This window comes from Borostomias antarcticus (assembly GCF_949987555.1).
Source record: "Borostomias antarcticus genome assembly, chromosome: 21".
Taxonomy (NCBI): Eukaryota; Metazoa; Chordata; class Actinopteri; order Stomiiformes; family Stomiidae; genus Borostomias; species Borostomias antarcticus.
The window spans coordinates 8,259,357-8,280,782 of record NC_140254.1 but is presented as its reverse complement, the minus strand read 5'-3'; the positions used below and the strand labels follow the sequence as shown (position 1 = coordinate 8,280,782).

General features: G+C 48.9%; 1 protein-coding gene across 1 annotated transcript; it reads left to right on the top strand.

Annotated features, from left to right (window-relative positions):
• Positions 1–13,918: 13,918 nt before the first annotated feature.
• Positions 13,919–18,094, top strand: heyl (hes related family bHLH transcription factor with YRPW motif like; the record flags this gene model as incomplete). Its single annotated transcript, XM_084455671.1, has 5 exons — positions 13,919–13,998; positions 16,589–16,655; positions 16,874–16,957; positions 17,083–17,164; positions 17,388–18,094. The coding sequence occupies 5 exons, from the start codon at positions 13,919–13,921 to the stop codon at positions 18,092–18,094; spliced, it is 1,020 nt and encodes a 339-aa protein (XP_084311797.1).
• Between the last annotated feature and the right edge of the window lie 3,332 nt (positions 18,095–21,426).

Genomic DNA, 21,426 nt, shown 5'->3' with positions numbered 1-21,426 from the left:
CACTTCCTCGTTCTAAAGATTCGTCCAATCACAGATGCAGTAGATGCTGGAGGCGGGGCATGTGAGGCAGACCCTATGCTTGTTCTTGATTTGATTAGGGCCTGATTTTTATTTATTTATAGTAGTACAGTATTTAATCAAAATTATTTAATTTATTGGCCTTTATTACACAAAACATACAAATAAATACATCCAACTTCTGAATCAACACATAGGCCTACTGACAAACTACAGTACATCAAACACAAAGCATGTAGTTTTCTTCATTATCAGAAGAGGGCAGCAATTCCCGGGTTGATAGGCCAGTCCTGCAGAATGATAGCCCAGTCCTGCAGAGTGATAGGCCAGTCCTGCAGAGTGATAGCCCAGTCCTGCAGAGTGATAGCCCAGTCCTGCAGAGTGATAGCCCAGTCCTGCAGAGTGATAGCCCAGTCCTGCAGAGTGATAGGCCAGTCCTGCAGAGTGATAGCCCAGTCCTGCAGAGTGATAGCCCAGTCCTGCAGAGTAATAGGCCTACAGTAGATGGTGATACATACTGACTCATTCATTCACCAGGTGTTGCTCATTCTGAGGTTGTGTCTATCTATTGGAGAACAAATTCCAATTTTATATACACTATATTACAGTCATTTAGCAGACACTTTTATCCAAAGCGACTTGCCAATAATTGCATTTAACATAGGTAGTTAGTGTACTACTCCTCACCAGAACTCACAAGTGCATCTCCCTTCTAAACAAGTGACTGAGAGCATAATCTAGTTATGAAATGAAAGTGCAAGAGTAGCAAAATATAAACACAATGGGTGCTTAAGAGGAAAGATCCCGGTGATGGTACTTCTCGCAGAGGGGAGTTTTGAGCCTGTGACGGAAGATGGGCAGTGGCTCTGCTGTCCTGACGTCAGTGGGCAGTTCATTCCACCACTGTGGGGCCAGAACAGAGAGGAGCCGTGACCACGTTGATTGACCGCAGGGGCCTCGGGGCAACCGTGTGCCTCGAGGTAGCAGAGCAGTTGTCAGGAGCGTGTGTAGGGCTTGACCAGTAGAAGGGAGCTGTTCCTTTCTTTGCCCCGTAGGCTAGTACCAGCATTTTTATCTGGATGCTGGATGCCGAGGCTTCTTTCGATATAATCATCAACCTTTATTTTGCTAGGCAAGTTAATTAAGAGCAACTCTTATTTACAATAACGGCCTAGGTGTGGATAAAAGCCCCCTAGGGGATGGGGATGGGGAATAAGGGCCTAGGTGTGGGTAAAAGCCCCCTAGCGGAATGGGGTGGGGAATAAGGGCCTAGGTGTGGGTAAAAGCCCCCTAGGGGATGGGGTGGGGAATAAATAAAGCTACCTCTTTTAACAGATAGTCCTCCTTTTATTTTCTATGGCTCATTGAGTGAGATCAAAAAAGTTTGTCGGTTGAGTTTGTTTTCCTCCTGTGCAGAGCCCAATAAGGCAGCTGACTGCATTCATACAGTACTTTGCTCATATCCTTTACATAGGGCTAATTCAACTATAAAATGTCTGAACACTTCACCAAACAACTGCTGTTGCTGATCCAGTATTACAAAGCTGAATTACTATACATGTTTGTAAGCAGGGCACATCTGTAATTCTTCCCTATCCAAATAAAGGGTTCTTTCTTTTTTTTTTTTCTTTCTTTCTTTCTTTCTTTCTTTCTTTCTTTCTTTCTTTCTTTCGGTCGGATCTATCTATCTATCCCAATGTTGATGATGATTTAAAAAAAAAAAATAGAGAGATTTTATTAAAATCTAAAACAAACAAAACAAGAACGACAGTGTGACAATACAAGGACAAAACCATAGTACAGACAAGACAGACGTGGGGGGGGGGGGGGGGGGGGGTGATGATGACGAGGGATCCCTGGCCTCTCTCGCTCGCTCGCCCCGTGTCCGGAACGCTGCTGTCTGCTCCGCCGGCCGGCTCACGCCTGCTCACATCCTGCACAGGAATGTGTGTTTATTTGCTTTTCATTCCGGAGAGAAAATAGTTCCTCTTCTTTATTTTTGGACGGAGCAAAAGTAAACAAGCAGTTCCTTCAGGCTCCATGCCGGCCGCGCCCTCCCAGCAGCGCAATCCGCAGCCTTCAGAAGAAGTGGGTTAGCTTGTTTTTTTTCACTCAGAGGGGTCCCGACTGGGCAACTTATTTGTTTCAAATATTTCCCATGGTACAGCAGGCGAACACAAAGGCGTCGTGGTGGCCTGTGGAAACCACTGGGTAGGCGTACATGAACCTCCGTACTTGCCCCTTTTGAAAAGGAAATTTATAGCACCCCATAAAACTCCATTTACGCTCATAACCGCCAAATATAAACCAGTGTAAACCAGTATGGTGTGTCCCCATCCCTGTAAACCTGACCTGAGTTCCATATATGTCTCCATATTACAGCCTCTCCAAGTCACACTGACCCGTTCACTCCCTCAAAATGGACCTCTCCAACCACAGCTGAGCTGAGGTGATGTTAGGAGGACAGAACATTCCCTCTAGACGGAGGTTTGGTCGATACAGGAGAACTTCCTCCTTCTTGGTCCAGTCAGACGTGGACTTGCAGGTACAGTACTACAGGTGGCAGTCTCTGTTTGACTTCATTTGTAGAATCATGAGTCATCAGCTCAGCAGACCTGGGACAGATAGATCAAACGTATTTGAGGTGAATTTGGTTCACGTCAGGGCTTTGCGCTTTTGATAATGCTCCGTTGGTTTGGTTGCACTAGGTAGTTAATAATCAAGTGCCCCCAATGTAGAGGAAGGCATTTGCAAACACTGGTGTTTGACTGAGGTTTAAAGCCAAGACTGACGTCACTCAGATGTTCTGTGCTCTCCTCCATCACCTCAGGTGCTATTTCCGACGTCTTGACGGTCCATGCTGCTGCTTGAAATGCGTTTGTAAAACGGTGACTAGATCGGGCTAAATGGAGACTCAAACATGTAAAACGGTGACTAGATCGTGCTAAATGGAGACTCAAAACCCGAAAAAAGAGATTTGGAAGATTTTTCAGTAGGTTTGCCACCAGTGCCATTATGTGTGTGTGTGTGCGTGTGTGTGTGTTTGCGTGTGTGTGTGTGTGTGTCTATATGTGTGTTTGCGTGTGTGTGTGTCCGTGTGTGTGTCTATGTGTGCGTGTGTGTGTTTGTGTGTCTATGTGTGCGTGTGTGTCTATGTGTGTGTGTGTGTGTGTCTATGTGTGTGTGCGTGTGTGTGTGTGTGCCACCCCGGAGACCCGCGGCCGGCGTGGGGCGTCCGGCGAGGACAGGCCTGGTCCCTGTGGTCGGAGCCTCAGAGCATAACAGCCACTTAGGCTGCGCTTTCCCAGGGCCCAGACAACACAAGCCTGGTGGCAGCGCTTCGTAACCCTGGAGACTCCCTGATTAAAGAGCAGGGACAATGGAGGAGCGGTGGCGTTCTCCAGCTCCGCCGCCGCCGCCGCCGGCTCACGGGGGGGGGGACAAGTATGCGCCATGAAACCTTTGAATTACCTCAGAATCTCAGGAATCCAGACTGAGGCACCAGCGAGGACCCTCGACCAGGGATCAAAGAGGAGTGTGGTGGACTGGTGGTCGAGGGTACGAGGAGGGAGTGTACTGGGAAGTGTGTGTGTGTGTGTGTGTGTGTGTGTGTGCTTGATAGACAGAGACTATGTAAATGTATGTTTCCTATCAATGTGTTCTTGACTGTGCGTGTCTCGAGATATTTTGCACGAATCTGAGTGTAAGAAGAAAGGATCTGTGAGGATCTGTTCTGGGCGCGCGCCCGTGTGTGTGTGTGTGTTTCTATCCGCACGCGTGTGTGTGTGTTTCTATCCGCATGCGTGTGTGTGTGTGTGTTTTTATCCCTTTGTCCATTTATCCTACTTGGAATCAGATAATACTATCCAATCATCTAGAGGCTAATACGATGGGCGCCCCTCTTTAGCTCAGAGACGCCACTCTCCTCTGTGGTCACGGTGGCGGAAGAAAGAGAGGGGGGGGGCTTTTCTTTCTCTCTCTGTAATTACTACTTAATGTACTTTTGGTAATGTGGGGGACGTCTGTCTTTCTCCTTGTCTTTTCTTCCGTCTCCCTCTGTAGAGGGAGATGAATCACCGCCTGAAATAAACGGCCGTTTGGATCGTCTTATATTTAGCGCCCTACGAGCGCAGCGAGGGCGACCTGGACCGCCGGCCTCCGGTGCCGTGGCGGGGGCCGAGGGAGGGACGGGGTCGGGGCCGTGGAGGCCGGGGGGGGTCGGAGCAGGGGACCAGAGTGTGACGGCCAGTCGGACAGAGGGAGCACAAGGCCTGCGGTGGGAAGCTGGTTATTAACTAGAACTTCCGCCCTGACCTCAGCCGCCATGCAAAGAGGCTCCGTGTGTGTGTGCATAGTGCAGCGTGTGTGTACTTTTTGGCATATGATACTCTATCTACTACAGCCTGGCATGTCCATGTGTCTACAGCAGACTGACAACGGACCTACAGATGCAGCAGGCTGGTGGCCTGGCCCAGATACAGCAGTACCACAGCACAGACCGCTCACACACACACACACACACACACACACACACACACACACACACAGTATAGACCTGGGCTGAAACAATCACAGACACGCTTGTTTTAAGAATCAGAGCTTGCATCAGTATGCCCCCTGTGCCATCCTACAGTTTCTCCATCCCCCCCTCCTCCCCCCTCCTCCTCCTCTCCTCCCCCCTCCTCCTCCTCCCCTCCTCTTGTCCTCCCCTCCTCCACCCTCCTCTTGTCCTCCCCTCCTCCAGCACACTCACCCTAATCCCCTTCCGGAAAACTCTAAAATTAACTCCTGGCGCTCTGTGGGGTGCGGCGGCGGCGTGTTAGATGGCGGTTTTGGGGGGATTATTCTCGCCCTCCCGGACTGCCGTCGGTGCGAGGTGCTCTGGGACGGCCCGGTGATAACGCACCCGGTGATAACGCACCAGGTGATAACGCGCTTGGTCATAACGCACTCGTTCATAACGCGCTCGTTCATAACGCGCTCGTTCATAACGCGCTCGTTCATAACGCGCTCGGTCATAACGCGCTCGGTCATAACGCGCTCGGTGATAACGCGCTCGGTGATAACGCACTCGGTGATAACGCGCTCGGTGATAACGCGCTTGGTCATAACGCGCTCGTTCATAACGCAGCCGGTGATAACGCAGCCGGTCATAACGCGCTCTACGGTTCTTTGTCAAGATCAAACAGATTGAACCAATTGACCTTGTGACCTGATCTGTCTCGAGTTCACAAACTTTAATAGTGCCCTCTATAGACTAGTTTTATAGCCTACTCATTTATCTATGGAAAGGTAGCCGACATTCCCACCCATTAGATTAACGAGTAGGCTATAGAAAATATGTAGCCCACACAAGCTTCTCTCTTCTTTTAAAAGACGTGGGCCCCTATAAACTGTTCAAAATATTAATGTTTTTTAATGTTTGTGTAAGGAATCTCACCCTAAATTTCTATCGGTGTCCCTGCAAAAAGAAATGCAAATGGCCCCCTGAGGTCCTGGGCCCCTGGGCCTGGGCCCGGTAGGTAATATGTCTTTGGCCGTGTCGGGTTGGTGTGTGTAATCAGGGATGGAGTGCTCTCACAGGAGTCTCGAAGGCTTTCGTAAATAGAAAAAAAATCTATATTTCTACGCTTTGAGTACGGTGTAGTTGTGAGTGTATCGCCTGTGCTTTGAGTACGGTGTAGTTGTGAGTGTATCGCCTGTGCTTTGAGTACCGTGTAGTTGTGAGTGTATCGCCTGTGCAGCCATCATCTCAGTCCACAGAACGAGATCCTTCTCTACAGTCACCTTTTACACTATCTCCTCTATGCTTTGAGCAGAAGGCATAACCCTGGCAAGACCCAGCTCTTTCACTTGACTGAGCAACAATTGTGAAATAAACCTCTTTATCTTGCTGTTGGCCTAACACAAATAGAGAGCACAGAAATAAGTCACTTACAAAAATGTGCTTATATGTTAATGTTACATATCTTATGCAATACGTCTGAATGATGTTCGTGGTTAATCATTGACAGTAATAGAACTCCCTGAGTGTGACGCTGCTGTAAATCTTTTGGGCGGTTACTCATACGGACTCTCAAAAGCCAGCTAGTTCCGTCGCGTGCTTGAGCTGAAGGGTACAGACAGGATTAGTCCAAACTCTTTCATTTCCACTCTCTCTCTCTCTCTCTCTCTCTCTCTCTCTTTCGTTGAGGCCCATGAAAGATTGTGTCCTGTGTGTGATGTGGTGGAGGACTTCAGTCAGAGCAAACTGATTATGGGCGAGAGGCGGCAGGCTTTTGAGTCATGGCACCGAGCGACATTCTTCAGACTCAAAAATAGTAACAGTTGGCTTTTTTCAGGTTTTGTTTTTCTCGTCCAAGGACTGTGGGGCATCCTCTACTGGGGCTTTTTTTTTGGGGGGGGGGACTAGAATCATAACCAGATTCTTTTTTTTTCTTCTTCTTCCTCACTTTCTCTCTTTCTTTCTCTCTCTGTTGTTGGAGTTTGTTTAATCTTGTGAAGAAAATTGGCTTAGTGTGGGAGAGGCAGGATTCTTTGGGGAAAGGTTTTGTTGTTTTAGAGTTGCATGTGTTTTCTCTCGTTTTTTTGTTTTTTTTTCTCGACCCAGAAGGAAAACGCACCGGTTTGTGCCAAAACCTCATAAAGTGAAGATAAAAAAGAAGTTAGGCCACAACACCACGACAAAGATAGTGGCTGTCTGCAACCAAAGAGCTTTACAAATGATCATCTCCAGGGAGAAGAGAGAGAGAGAGAGAGAGAGGGAAGAAGAGAGATGTGAATGGGGGAGGATGAGGGGGGGGGGGCAAAGAAGAGAAGGAATGAGGGGAGGAGAGAGGGGAAACATTCCCCCTTGCCCACATTAAAGACATAAAAAAGAAAACAAACAGAAAAACATGTCTGACATGAAGAGGCTGGTTTCCGCGGCGACAGCACAATGGCTGCCTGTGGCTCTTGGGGCCCTCGCCGCTCCGTCTGGGGCCGGCACCAGCGACATCACCGCAGTCCCCGTGTGTGTGTGTGTGTGTGTGTGTGTGTATGCGTGTGTGTGTGTGAGAGAGAGACATGGTGAATGTCATCACAGGCGCTAGTGCTGTGGGAACAGCCATGAAAGGGACCCCACTCTGGAGCCACAAAAGCCTCTCTCTGTTTCCTCTCCTCGGCTTTTAGCCTCTTTATTTATCTTTGGGGAGCAGGATGAGTCTCTCTCTCTCTCTAGCCCCCGCCCTCCCCTCTCTCTCTCCTTTTCTCTCCCCCCTCTCTCTCCTCCCTCTCGCCCCTCTCTCTCTCTCTCCTCTTTCTCTCTCCTCCCTCTCTTGCCCCTCTCTCTTTCTCTCCCCTATCCCTCTCTCTATCTCCCCCCTCTCTCTCTCTCTCTAGCCCTCCCTTCCCTCTCTCTCTCTCTCTCTGTCTCTCTCTCTCTCTCTCTGTCCTCTAACACATATTATCGAGTTATTACCATAATACTTGTCCTGCAGTACATGCTCACCATAGCAGCCCAACCCCAACCCTTCATTCCCAGGTCTGGTGCAGCGGCATCGCGTGTGTCTTTCAGGGGGGGGGGTTTCTGGGACACTTCTATGGGAGCTTTGGCTGGAACATTTCCCTAGATACAAAGATCCTTTTAAAAATGTTGCGCTACCTCAATTTAAATCAGGAGAAGGCGATGAGCAGACAGATAAAGAATGTCAGCAGAAGTGCCTGGAGAACAGATATGGAAATCATGGAAGCACATCTGGGCCTGATCTGTTGGAAAGGACTTTGATGCAGCTAATACAAATGTTAATGTTTCAAAAGCGTTTTATTTATGTTTTTGTTTTTATTTTATTCATTTATTCACTTTTTACAATTCATGGAGTACAACTGATTCGTGGTTAGAATATGGATTAAGAAACCAATATAACAACCAATAATCCCTATACGTTCACAAATATGTCCACGAATCCCGACAGATTTCCCCGACGTCCCTCAGAGGTTCTGTTGTGAGATATGGTATCATGGAGGTTGGTTATCAGGCAGGCTTGATTGTGTGTGCCCCCCCAGCCCTGCAAGCCCCCCCCCAGCCCTGCAAGCCCCCCCCAGCCCTGCAAGCCCCCCCCAGCCCTGCAAAACCCCCCACAGCCCTGCAAGCCCCCCCAGCCCTGCAAGCCCCCCCAGCCCTGCAAGCCTTCCCTTTGGTTGTTCCTGCAAAAGAGCATCATTCTTCTTTGACTGCTTGGCTTCATGCTGGTTATATTATCACCTCTATCATATTGTAAACAAGCATAATTTAAGAGTTTGGTTCCAAAATGAGACAAACAGCAATGTTTATTTCATGATCAGAAACAATTGCTAATAAGTACCTTTATCTATGTGTGAAAGATTTCTGCCTCAGATTTTAAGAGTATACCTTGTTGTACATTAAAATGCATTTTTCCACAAAAATCCAAGCCGGTCTCATAGATACAGCTTGTCCTGTCCCCTCGGACAGTCAGTCTCATGTAGTGTAGAGACGGGACAGAGGGATGTAAAAACACCATGCCTTGTCTGTTCAACCTCATAGATTTCCACACAATAGCAACAGTCATGCAACAGGGACTTTTAATGGCAAAGTGTTGCGTCAAATAAAATGTGTGTGTGCGTCTGCATGCTTTCGTACCCGCAAATGTGTGTGTATTAGGGGACTGTGCGTGTCTGGGTGTGTGTGTGAATCCTAGAAGTATGAGCTTGTTAATTTCAATAGAGGACACGGCCTTGTTGTGGTCTGGGGCGGGGGTGGGGGGTGCGGGTGTGGAAGGAAGGGGGGGGGGGGGATTGAGAGGTCTGAAGTGGCCAACCAAGATCGCCGGAAAATCTCCCAGAATTCCCCACAATCCGGTGCCAGCTCTTGGGTGTTTGTTCTTTCCCTCCACCCCGTTTTCCTCTCTTGGACTATTTTTGTCAATCAAATGATGTATGAATTAGTCTGATTCGTTTGCTCGTTCATTCACAGAATCGTTTGAAGGTATTCAGGCCGTTTCAGGGCATCCACAAGGATACTCTGGCCTTCGGTGAGAAGAGGATGGCCAGGGTGGTCAAAAAAGAGTAGAGCTGACTTCATTATGAACAACATGAGCGATGTAAAGGAGAAGAAAGTTAGTCTTTGAAGAAAGATAAAAATAACAACAGAGCAGACCAAGTCTTGACTCCAGAGATGGCTCTTTTCTTTCTTTCTCTCTCTCTCTCTCTCTCTCTCTCTCTCTCTTCTTCTCTCGTTTCTGATGGAAGAACAAGAAATGAGATCCAGACCCGAATGAAAGAATGATTGGTAATGAAAGGAGTTGTGGATGGGAGGATCATGGGTGGGGGGATGAAGGGAGAGATGGAGGGTAGAGGATCTCTCTCTACACACGATACTATGAAGCCCCCTCATGGTGTCGGTCACAGCAGAAACTTTCTGATTGTTGTCAAGCACAGACACAAACAGTACACACACACACACACACACACATTAACAATTGTATGTATGTAATTGTATGTAATGTGTATACTTTTATTCATTAATTTGTGTCTCTTTTCTTCATGACTTTGTGATTGTTTCAGCACTTTGAGATTGTTTTCACACTGGAAAGTGCTTCATTACACACACACACAAACACACACACATACTTGAAACGCACGCATGCACTTGGAAACAAATTTACAGCTAGACACACATGCAATCACAAACACACACTCACTCAAAGTTTCTGCACACATGCATTGCAGTATAAAATAGTTGAACGCACACACGCACGCACTTGGAAACAAAGGGTGCGTTAAGTAGCTGAGCGCTTGCATTATACTCTAATGCTCAATGTGAGCGCTGAGTGATTTTCAAAACCACTTAACATTCTGCTCCAACTGAGCGCTGAGTTGCTAGGAGACAAGAGCTTTTCACCTGTTGTCAATCATGTGTACGAGCACCTTTCGGCATCCAACCTTGTTTTTTTTTGGGCCCAGGTGATGATGACTATAACGTGGTTTGGCTCAGACTGATCGTAGTTCAAAACTGCTCACTTGTGCTCTGAACAGATCAGTCTGAGCGTAACTGAGCAATTCTGATCACTGAGCTGCTCAGCTACTTAACGCACCCAAAGTTACACCTACAGAGCATGAATAAGTGAAACTAACACACACCCTCACAGTGTCCCTGGCAGGAAAGGAACAGCTCAGATAGGCATTGTATGCAGGAAGGCATGCCCCTTGGTCTTATTCACACACATACGCAAGCGCACACACACACACACACACACACACACACTCTGCTGGGTACTAAGGCCTCAAGTCTGACAGCAGGCGCCTGGGTCTCCTGTTGCCATGGAAATCTGTTCAAGAGATCTTCCCACGGTGGCAACGGAACCAAGTGCTGAGTGTCACCAAGATGCAGAGGGAGTTCAGTGTGTGTGTGTGTGTGTGTGTGTGTGTGTGTGTGTGTGTGTGTGTGAGAGAGAGAGTGGACTCTGCTATCTTATCCACTGAAGAGCTCCTCTGTTCAGACACTCACTGGTTGATTCCTCTCTTGACCCACCTGTCCCCTCTCTCCACACACCTGTCCCCTCTCTCCACCCACCTGTCCCCTCTCTCCACCCACCTGTCCCCTCTCTCCACCCACCTGTCCCCTCTCTCCACCCACCTGTCCCCTCTCTCCACACACCTGTCCCCTCTCTCCACCCACCTGTCCCCTCTCTCCACCCACCTGTCCCCTCTCTCCACCCACCTGTCCCCTCTCTCCACACACCTGTCCCCTCTCTCCACCCACCTGTCCCCTCTCTCCACACACCTGTCCCCTCTCTCCACCCACCTGTCCCCTCTCTCCACACACCTGTCCCCTCTCTCCACACACCTGTCCCCTCTCTCCACACACCTGTCCCCTCTCTCCACCCACCTGTCCCCTCTCTCCACCCACCTGTCCCCTCTCTCCACACACCTGTCCCCTCTCTCCACCCACCTGTCCCATCTCTCCACACACCTGTCCCCTCTCTCCACCCACCTGTCCCCTCTCTCCACACACCTGTCCCCTCTCTCCACCCACCTGTCCCCTCTCTCCACACACCTGTCCCCTCTCTCCACCCACCTGTCCCATCTCTCCACACACCTGTCCCCTCTCTCCACCCACCTGTCCTCTCTCTCCACCCACCTGTCCCCTCTCTCCACACACCTGTGTGTGTATGTGTGTACTGTATGCGTGTGTGTCTCTGTGTGTGTTTGTGTGTGTACTGTATTGTGTGTGTACTGTACAGTATGTGTGTATGTATGTGTCTACTGTATGTGTGTGTGTGTGTACTGTATGTGTGTATGTGCGTGTGTGTGTGCTGTATGTGTGTATGTGCGTGTGTCTGTGTGTGTGTGTACTGTATGTGTTTATGTGTGTCTGTGTGTACTGTATGTGTGTGTGTGTACTGTATGTGCGTGTGTGTGTGTACAGTATGTGTGTGTGTGTACTGTATGTGTGTATGAGCGTGTGTGTGTGTACTGTATGTGTGTATGTCCGTGTGTGTGTGCTACAGTTATGTTCACACCGGGCACGGCGAGAAAATTCATGCCGCCCAGATCGCCCCAATCTCGTCACGGGATCAATGGGTTGCCGCGTGAATCCGCCGCAGAAAGTTAAGAAAATTGAACTTTTGCGAATGTCGCCGTGCGGCAAAATCCTGGCTGCCGCGCCGCCGGATTCGCCTGATTCGCCCCGCCCACCACCCAGTTCGCACGAATTGGGTGGTGCAAATTTTTCCGGGCGCGCGGCGAGTTTACATAGAAAGTCAATACAATTCGCGCAAACTGGGCGGCGGGCGGCACGGGCGGCGCGAATCGCCGAACCCAGCGGCGCGGCGGCCAGGATTTGCCTCACGGCGACATTCGCAAAAGTTCAAATTTTGCGGCGGATTCGCGTGGCAACCCATTGATCCCGTGGCGGACATTTTCTCGCAGCGCCCGGTGTGAACACAGCATGCATTAGAGCTGGAGTTTAGAGCTACCTCCGACGTTTACACCTAACGTTAGCTAGGCTACGTTAGCAATGAGTGTCGTGTTTTGCAGACTGCAATTAACTAGCCAAGGCAAGATTACCCGCACCCTAACCTCCTGGCATTAACACTTGCTCTAACTGGGCGGGCGCTGGGCAACTGCTGTTTAGCTATGCTGTCAGCTCTATAACACGGAAAAAGAATAAATAATGTAGGATTTCTGGTGAAATACAAAGTACATTTTATATCTGGTGAAATACACAGTACATTTTATTTAAAGTAATCCAAAAGTAACTGAGAGTTAGTTCACAAGTTACTTGTGAAAAATTGTAGTCAGTAACGTAATCCAATTACCACAATTTAAAAGTATAGTAAGGGATTACCCTTACTATACTTTTAAATTGTGGTAATTGGATTACGTTACTGACTACAATTTTTCACAAGTAACTTGTAACTGTAAGGGATTGCTTGTTAAAAGTAACCTTCCCAACCCTACTTGTGTGTGTGTGTGTCTGTGTGTATGTTTGTGTGTGTGTGTGTGTGTACTGTATGTATGTGTGTGTATGTATCTGTGTGTGTGTATGTGTGTGTGCTTGTGTGTGTACTGTATGTATGTGTGTGTATATATCTGTGTGTGTGTGTATATATATATATATATATATATATATGTGTGTGTGTGTGTATGTGTGTATATATCTGTGTGTGTGTGAGTATATATATCTGTGTGTGTGTGTGTGTGTGTGTGTGTGTGTATGTATGAATGGGAGGCAGGTGCTGTTTATCTTCACACACCCCGGCTCTGAATGTGGCTCTGCACAGTTCTCCTCCTCTCTCTCTCTCCTCATCTCTCTCCTCATCTCTCTCTCCTCCTCTCTCTTCTCCTCTCTCTCCTCCTTTCTCTCCTCCTCTCTCTCTCCTCCTCTCTCCTCCTCTCTCTCCTCCTCTCTTTTTGCTCATCTCTCTCTCCTCCTCTCTCTTTCCTTATCCCTCTCTCCTCCTCTCTCTCTCCTCCTCTCTCTCCTCCTCTCTCTCCTTCTCACGCCTATTGTTCTATATGGGAGGAGATGTAATTATAGGAGCACAGAGGGAGAGAGGGAGGGAGAGAGGGAGGGGACGAGAGCAGGATGAGACAGAGAGACGGCTAATTGAAAGGATGAGTGGCGGGGGTGGGTGGAGGGGTGGGGGGAGGGGTGGGGAGGGAGAGAAAGAGGAAAGGAATGAGAGAAAGAGGGGGGGGAGCCAAAACTGGCAATCCTGCCCAAGTGCCAAAGTCCTGCTCTGTCATTGGGCGACTGTGCCAGAAAGAGAGGAGCCAAGGGAAGGGTGAATCGAAGGAGAGAGAGACAGAGAGAGAGGGAGAGAGGAGGAGAGAGAGAGAGACAGAGAGAGAGAGAGACAGAAAGAGAGGAGCCAAGGAAAGGGTGAATCGAAGGAGAGAGAGACAGAGAGAGGAGAGAGAGAGAGAGAATCCGAGGGACTATAATTGGATGCCACCGATAGAGTAAAAGAGTGGAGCGTCTTGTTGATGAATGGAGTTGTTTTCTGCCCTGGGAGGATGATCGAGTGTCAGCGCTGAGGAGGACAACCTGAGACGAGGGACAGACCGACAGAGGAGAGGAGAAGAAGGGCGAGGGGGGACAGACGGTCCAGACCAGGGGGGACGAACGGTCCAGACCAGGGGGGACGAACGGTCCAGACCAGACACAGCTGAGAGGTCTTGAGGGGCGGCGTGGAAAACTTGACTTGTCTAACGCAACTCAGAGAGAGAGACAGAAAGGAGGGCATCGGCGTCCACATGTGTCCTGCTTAACGGGCACAGAAAACCAGCGCCAACCAACAAGGTCCTATTTGTCCCGCGCACTCCTCCCCGTTCATCCATCCATCCGTCCATCCATCCGTCTATCTGTCCATCTGTCCAGGGAGGAAGAGGAGGAGAAATGAAGAGGCCTCATGACTACAGCTCCCCAGACTCGGACACGGACGAGCTCATCGATGTGGGACAGGAGGACAGCTACTGGTGAGCACGGCAAGCCCTCCACTCACACCTGACACTGACCAATCACACCTGGGTTTCTAGGACCCTGACCAATCACACTTGGGTTTCTAGGACCCTAACCAATCACACCTGGGTTTGTAGGATGATGTTTTCATTACATTCATCATTGGAATCATTATAATTGTAATATTGCAATCATCATTGCAATATTGCAGCACACTATGATAGAAACATATTATTTTATTTTATTTTATTTTATTTTTAAATTAGAACACATTTCTGTCATACGCCATATGTTTTATTGTAACATTCCCACCACTGGGCATCTTTTTAAATTTATTGGGCACTGACCAATCATAACGGACATAGCAAGCTCACTGACCAATCACACCTGAGTTTGTAGGCTGCGGAGCGATTTCTTAGGACAGGTTGAGCTGGCTTGACCAATCAGAATTCAAGTCCAGCAAGGCAATGGCCAATGATATCTGGTATTCTTACCTTGCCGACCAATCAAAAGTGGTCCGGTACGTTTCCTGTCCAATCCACATGTAATGTTTTGGTGTAAATTGTTGGTAGTCTCCCTCTTTTGTATTCTTACACTTTCTTGGGACAGGTTGAGGTGAGAGAAACAATAAAGAGAGAGAGACAATTAAGAGACAGGTTGAAGTGAGAGAGACACAGTGAAGAGACAGGTTGAGGTGAGAGATACAGTGAAGAGACAGGTTGAGGTGAGAGATACAGTGAAGAGACAGGTTGGGGTGAGAGACACAGTGAAGAGACAGGTTGAAGTGAGAGAGACACAGTGAAGAGACAGGTTGGGGTGAGAGACACAGTGAAGAGACAGGTTGAGGTGAGAGATACAGTGAAGAGACAGGTTGAAGTGAGAGATACAGTGAAGAGACAGGTTGAAGTGAGAGAAACACAGTGAAGAGACAGGTTGAGGTGAGAGATACAGTGAAGAGACAGGTTGAAGTGAGAGAAACACAGTGAAGAGACAGGTTGAGGTGAGAAACACAGTGAAGAGACAGGTTGAGGTGAGAGATACAGTGAAGAGACAGGTTGAGGTGAGAGACACAGTGAAGAGACAGGTTGAGGTGAGAGATACAGTGAAGAGACAGGTTGAGGTGAGAGATACAGTGAAGAGACAGGTTGAGGTGAGAGATACAGTGAAGAGACAGGTTGGGGTAAGAGATACAGTGAAGAGACAGGTTGAGGTGAGAGATACAGTGAAGAGACAGGTTGGGGTAAGAGATACAGTGAAGAGACAGGTTGGGGTAAGAGATACAGTGAAGAGACAGGTTGAGGTGAGAGATACAGTGAAGAGACAGGTTGGGGTAAGAGATACAGTGAAGGGGGGAGACCAGCTCAGAAAGGAGCATCTCCATGTCTAGGCCCAGGGCAGCACATCATGTTGATGGAAACGCCAGTTGAGCCCCTCCATAGTGTAAACTTCACTAAACGTTGCTGTTCTTTTTTCAAACGTATTCCTCACACTTGCATGGTCTTTGATTTAAAATCATTAATTTTCTCAATCAATTCAATTCAATCCAGAATTCAAAAATAGTTTGGGAGCAGACATGAATGTACATAAAAGTGAAGAGTGTCACTTTTGATTTGAGGAATTAAATGATCAATTGGCAAATTTGATAAAACATTTGATTTTGATGAGGGCATCTATTTGTAAGTGACAAGTTCTGTCAATAACTTTTCATGGAGATTTTGATTAAAATCATTATCCCTTCAGCTCCACGTAAATTGAGTTAATGAAATGAAGATATGAAGGCGGCTGTACTTATTAAAATGTATATACAATAGCCTACAATTATTATTATTTCAAATTTACTGTAGTTTAGCAATGTAGATTAGAAAATTCCATTAAATAGGTTACACATTGCTCTTCCTCTAAGTGAGACACTGTTATTCATTTTTGATAATGTAACAGTTTGCCGTAGGACATTTCTGCCCTATTGATCCATGTAATACATGCCACACTCTAGCCAGCCTCCTCGACAAGGGCCTGGACAAACATCACTAGACTCGCTGTCATCCAGTATATATAAACAAGAACACAGCGAATCTGGCAGACCCCTTCATGTCAAAACGCAATGTCTTTGATGAACTCCAAAGAACACAGTTGAAAAGACTCAAAGCTGTCAAGCTCTTTTTAAGATGTAAGATGAGAGCGCACACACACAAACAAGCTCCACATTTTCACCGGCAATGTTCAGAGGGGAGCCCAGAGCAGCGAATGCATGTCAGGCAGTAGAGAGCTCTGCTGCTAGCCAAAGCAATGCCTCCAGGCTGTATAATCATCTTTCTAAAAATGCTTTGCTTGGATGGAGGGAGCGTAGCGTGTCATCCGACTGAAACTAATGTCCAGAAACGCGTTAAACCAAAACAATGTCATCCCCCCCTCCCAGGTTCTGCTCTCCGAGGCGCTCCCGTGCTTGGCCGTGCCTAGAAGGATAAATTAGATTGAGAGTGATGATTTGCCATCTTGCCTCTGTCTCCTATTAAAGGGAGTTTAACGACAACAACATGCTGTGACATCAAAGTGAACATCCCTCTCATTCTTTCTTCCTCTCTTTCTTCATCCCTCTCTCTTTCTCAGCCCAGTCACTGGGTCTATGTCCCCTGGTAGCACGTCTCAAATCTTGGCCAGGAAGAAGAGGAGAGGGGTACGTCCATCTTTCGCTTCTTTTATCCTCCTTCATCAACCGTTCACATTCTTTGAAGGCGCTATAAAAGGTAGAAGACAGTGAGAACATGCATAGATCTCCATCGTCCAAAGAACAGGATTTTAATTTATTCTTACTCATGTCTAATGTGACTTATGGTCGATCTGTCCAAAGTTCAAGTTACAACTAGTAACTAGTGAGTTGATCCTATTGTTCAGATCATTGAGAAGAGACGCAGAGATCGCATCAACCACAGCCTATCAGAGCTCAGGAGACTCGTCCCCAGTGCCTTCGAGAAACAGGTAACCGGCCAATCAACAACGAGGAATTATATGGTCTCTCGGCCGACTGACCAACAAATAAAGTACATTTGAACATGGAAAACACTCGATTTTTAAGGTGGCGTGCTCCTTTCTCTCCTTCTTAGGGTTCTTCTAAGCTGGAGAAAGCTGAGATTCTGCAGATGACTGTGGACCACCTTAAACTGTTACATGCTATGGGGGGAAAAGGCAAGACTGTCCTTATATACTGTCAATGCCTAATGCATACAGTAACTCCTATTATAAAATAAGTCATCTTCCCTCTTTTCTCTACCTTCCTTTCAATCTTTCTCTTTTCCAACCATCAATCCCTCTCTCTCTCTCTCTCTCTCTCCCTCTCTCTCTCTCCCTCTCTCTCTCTCTCTGTCTCTCTGTCTTTCTCTCTCTCTCCCTCTCTCTCTCTCTCCCTCAGGCTACTTTGACGCGCGGGCCCTGGCGGTGGACTACAGGACCCTGGGCTTCCGGGAGTGTGTCGGGGAGGTGGTCCGGTACCTCAGCTCCCTGGAGGGCGGGGTGGAGACCCCGGACCCAGTGGGCGCGCGCCTGGTCTCCCACCTGTCCCACTGCGCCAGCGAGCTAGACCCCCTGCTGCTCCAGACGCCCGGCCCTTCCCCAGCCCTGCCCTTCCCGCCCTGGGCCTGGGCTGCTTTCCCGCAGCTCGCCCCCCTCCCCCCCTCCTCCTCCTCCTCCTCCTCCTCGCCGTCCTTCCACGGAGGAGCAGGAGGCCGGAGGGAGCTGGCTCTCCTGGGGGGCTACCCATCGCCCGCCCCCTTGCGTCTGGCCCCGGCCCCAGGCGGCTGCCAGCAGGGGGCGGCGCTCCTCGGCCCGCCCGCCGCCACCCTGGCCGGCGTGCGCCGCGTCCCCTCGCTGCCGTCCTCCTCCCCCGCCCTGGCCCCACCCGCCCCGGCGCACCGGCACGCCCAGCCCGCCCCCAGCGGCCCCAGGGTCTCACCTCTCCTGCCCCCTTCCTCCTCCTCCTCCTCCTCTGCCTCCGCCCCTCCACAAGTCTCCTTCAGGCCCTTCGCCCCTCTGGGGTCTCCCATGGGCCAGCGCAGGGGAGTGGGGGGGTCAGCCAAGTCGGCGCAAGGCTACGGGACTGAGATGATCGGAGCCTTCTGACATCCCCCACCCACCCCCCCCGCTGCCCCCGCCCCTCACCTCCTACTGACCGCCTAATCTCTATGCACCCTGACCCTGGCCAGAAGCAGTGCACTACTCCACACAGGGGGGGGTGCGGGTACACCGTCCCAGACACAGCCGGAGAACGCGCTCCCTCCACCAAACTCCAAAAGTTCAAGGAACTCTAAAGCCATATCGGACTCCGTGAGCGTTGCAGAACGTTCAGATAACCAAGAGCTATCAGACCGGGGCGGAGAGACAAAGAGAGGAAGAAAATGAACAACCGACAATAGCAAACTAGCCGAAGCCTCAAACCAATATAAATGACCTGAGGACAGGGACTTCATATAAACACAATATACCTGTATCAAATGATTATCATGTCAATTCCAAGGAAAAGTGGACAGTGGGAACGAATCCTTTGATTGACAGGTGCTACAATCGAAGCGTCGTCTTTCAACTACCACGATGTTCGTCATTTGCGACGCGTCCCGTTAGAATGACGTAACCTGCGGGGACAAAGATAACAAATGAGGTACTTCCATGCAATTATTGTCAACGTTAAATGGCCGAAGATATGTAAAAACACAAGATGTTTACAAAGAGAGCCATTGTTAAGATCTCTAGTTGCTCCAACCCGTCAGAGCTTCCCCTCGCGTGTTTGCTGTGATGTTTGGAGTTTTTATTAGACACATCTTTTAAATCTGGATTCTATTACTTTGAATGATTCTGTTAAATTGATATGGAATGCTTTTTGGGGGGAAATATGTATAAAGAATAAGTGCCTTTTATGATCGTACTTTGTGATTGTGTCTGTCCTTTATCTTTTCATTGTGAGTGTGTGTGTGTGTGTGTGTGTGTGTGTGTGTGTGTGTGTGTGTGTGTGTGTGTGTGTGTGTGTGTGTGTGTGTGTGTGCGTGTGTGTGTGCATGCACACGCCTTCATGTGTGCATGCGGGCACATGAGTGTGTAAAAGTAAAGTGTGCATATTTCATTCTGAGAGAATTATCTGTCTTCCGGTTTTCAGTTCATTTCTGTAAATTAGGAATAATTAGATGGTGTTTACATTTCAGTCCAGAGGATGCCAGTCTGCACGTCAGTGTCTAGTATGTGCCATAATACAAAGCATTACATCTCGCTGTCTGGACAGCACAAGATACCTGAGTCTGCAAACAGCTACTACTATATCTCCCCTTTGCCCTATCGGAGCTGTCTGGTGTGGTGGTTGATGGGAGTTGCGGTCCTATGCCCACAGAGGATAAACAGGGTGGGTGCGGAGGATGTTTTTGGCTCGCTGCGGGAAGGACAAACAGGCCCGTCTCAGCGCCCTCTCATTGGTGTCAGGCTGTAATTAAGTTTTAGTCCCATATCTATCTGTCTATCTCTGGCTCCCTGTTATTTACCTCTCGCCCTCTCTCCAATCCTGTGGCGGACCGACAGACATCGTCTCTCCCTGTTTGTTTGCTGGTCTGTGCCACTGTCGCTCCGACTGTGAAAAGAGAGAAGCAGAGAGAGAGAGAGGGAGAGAGAGGGAGAGAGAGAGAGAGAGAGGCGGGTCACAGACAGAAAGAGAGATGGGGGGTTGAAAGAGTGTGGTCAGATGGGATGACAGGTAGGGTGAAGGGGTTGGGTATGTCAGCCAGGATGACAGAAAGAGAACGAGGGAGCGAACGAGGGAGAGAGACACCACAGGGAATGAATGAGGCAGAGAGAACGGGACGGGCCTGAACATGAGCGGGGCCGTGAACGTCCGAGAGCCAGCCGGCGCGTTCTGAACAAACAGTAGAGCAGCTGAATATGACTTGACGATCGCGATGAGCTGTTTATCAAGAAGAGCACGATAATTGCACTGCGCTTAGCAGAGAATGTCCCCAAGAGGACATGAAGGAAGAAAAAACTTCTACGTATTTACTGTAAAAAAAACAAAAACACAAAGAGACACTTTGATCTACTTTCAGAATGCAATGTCTATGAGGTCTGTGGCATATGTGGGTGTTGTGCAGTGTGTGCATTGTTTATTTGGGCGAGTGTGTGTGTGTGTGTGTGTGTGCATGCGTGTATGTGTGCGTGTGTGTGTGTGTGTGTCTGTCTGTGTGTGTGTGTGTGTGTGTGTGCGTGTGTGTGTGTGTGTGTGTGTAATGCGAGCCCTCAGGGCTGGCGTCGGCTCTGAACCGCGTGAGGCGGCCCGGCGGTCTGACGGACGGTAGGGCGGGAGGGAATGTTTTTGGAGCGCACACACACTCTAACACTCTCTCTCTCCCTGTCACACACACACTAACACTCTCTCTCCCTGTCACACACACACACACACAGGCAGTGACTGGCTGGCACTCCTCTGGCCTCAGCACTTTGGAGCCAGAGCCTCCACCACAGCTTCCTGGAAGGACGACCACAATCACACTGCACGGGCTTTCCCACGGGGGAGGGGGGGGGGGGGGGGGGGACAGAAAGAACAGGAGGGCGGGAGTGGGGGGACAGCAGGAGAGGGTAGAATGGGGGCACAGAAAAGACGGACACTTTGTGGCGAATGGAGGGAGGGGGAAATGTTTTTTTTATTTTTTTTATTTGACCTTTATTTAGCCGGGGGGGGGGGGTGGCCTGGCGACACAACATCATAAACGATATACAACAGTTTTATGAATTAATGGAAGGGGAGAGAGGTGGGTGGGGGGAAGGGGGGCTAGGGGGAAGTAAAAAAGGGGAGGAGAAAAGGAGTAAAGGATGAGGACGGGGGAGATAGAGTCACATACACTCACACACGCACACACACACACACACACACACACACACACACACCATAAAAGACCAGTTACAATAAAATACTCTGTATTGTATTTGTTTATTTGAAACATTTTACAACACACTAAAATGAATCTTCAGAGTGTGTGTGTGTGTGTGTGTGTGTGTGTGTGTAGTGGACGTCCTTTCCGGGGGGAGAATCCCAGCACGACATTGGCCATGGAAAAACAAACGTGCTTACATGCGCATGTGTATATGAATTGTGCATGTTTTGCAACACATTTTGTTGTTGAAGATGCCATCACATGGTATGGGAGTACACTCAAGGTGGTCAATGCGGGCAAGACCAAGTCAGTGGGCATTGACAGAAAGACCATAGTGAATACGCCGCTCATTTCTGAACTCAATGCAGTGGCCCGGGATGCCTACAAAGAGGTGTGGGCCAAACTGGGGTGAGGAGAGACACTGTCCTAGCCTGGGGAGATCATCCTGATGTTGTGAGCTCATGTTCTGTTTCACTCCACCGCATTAGTTTGGCCAAGACCTGATAGACGCATTTTGAATATGGAAGGCCCTGTCCCAGAAGTTGACGA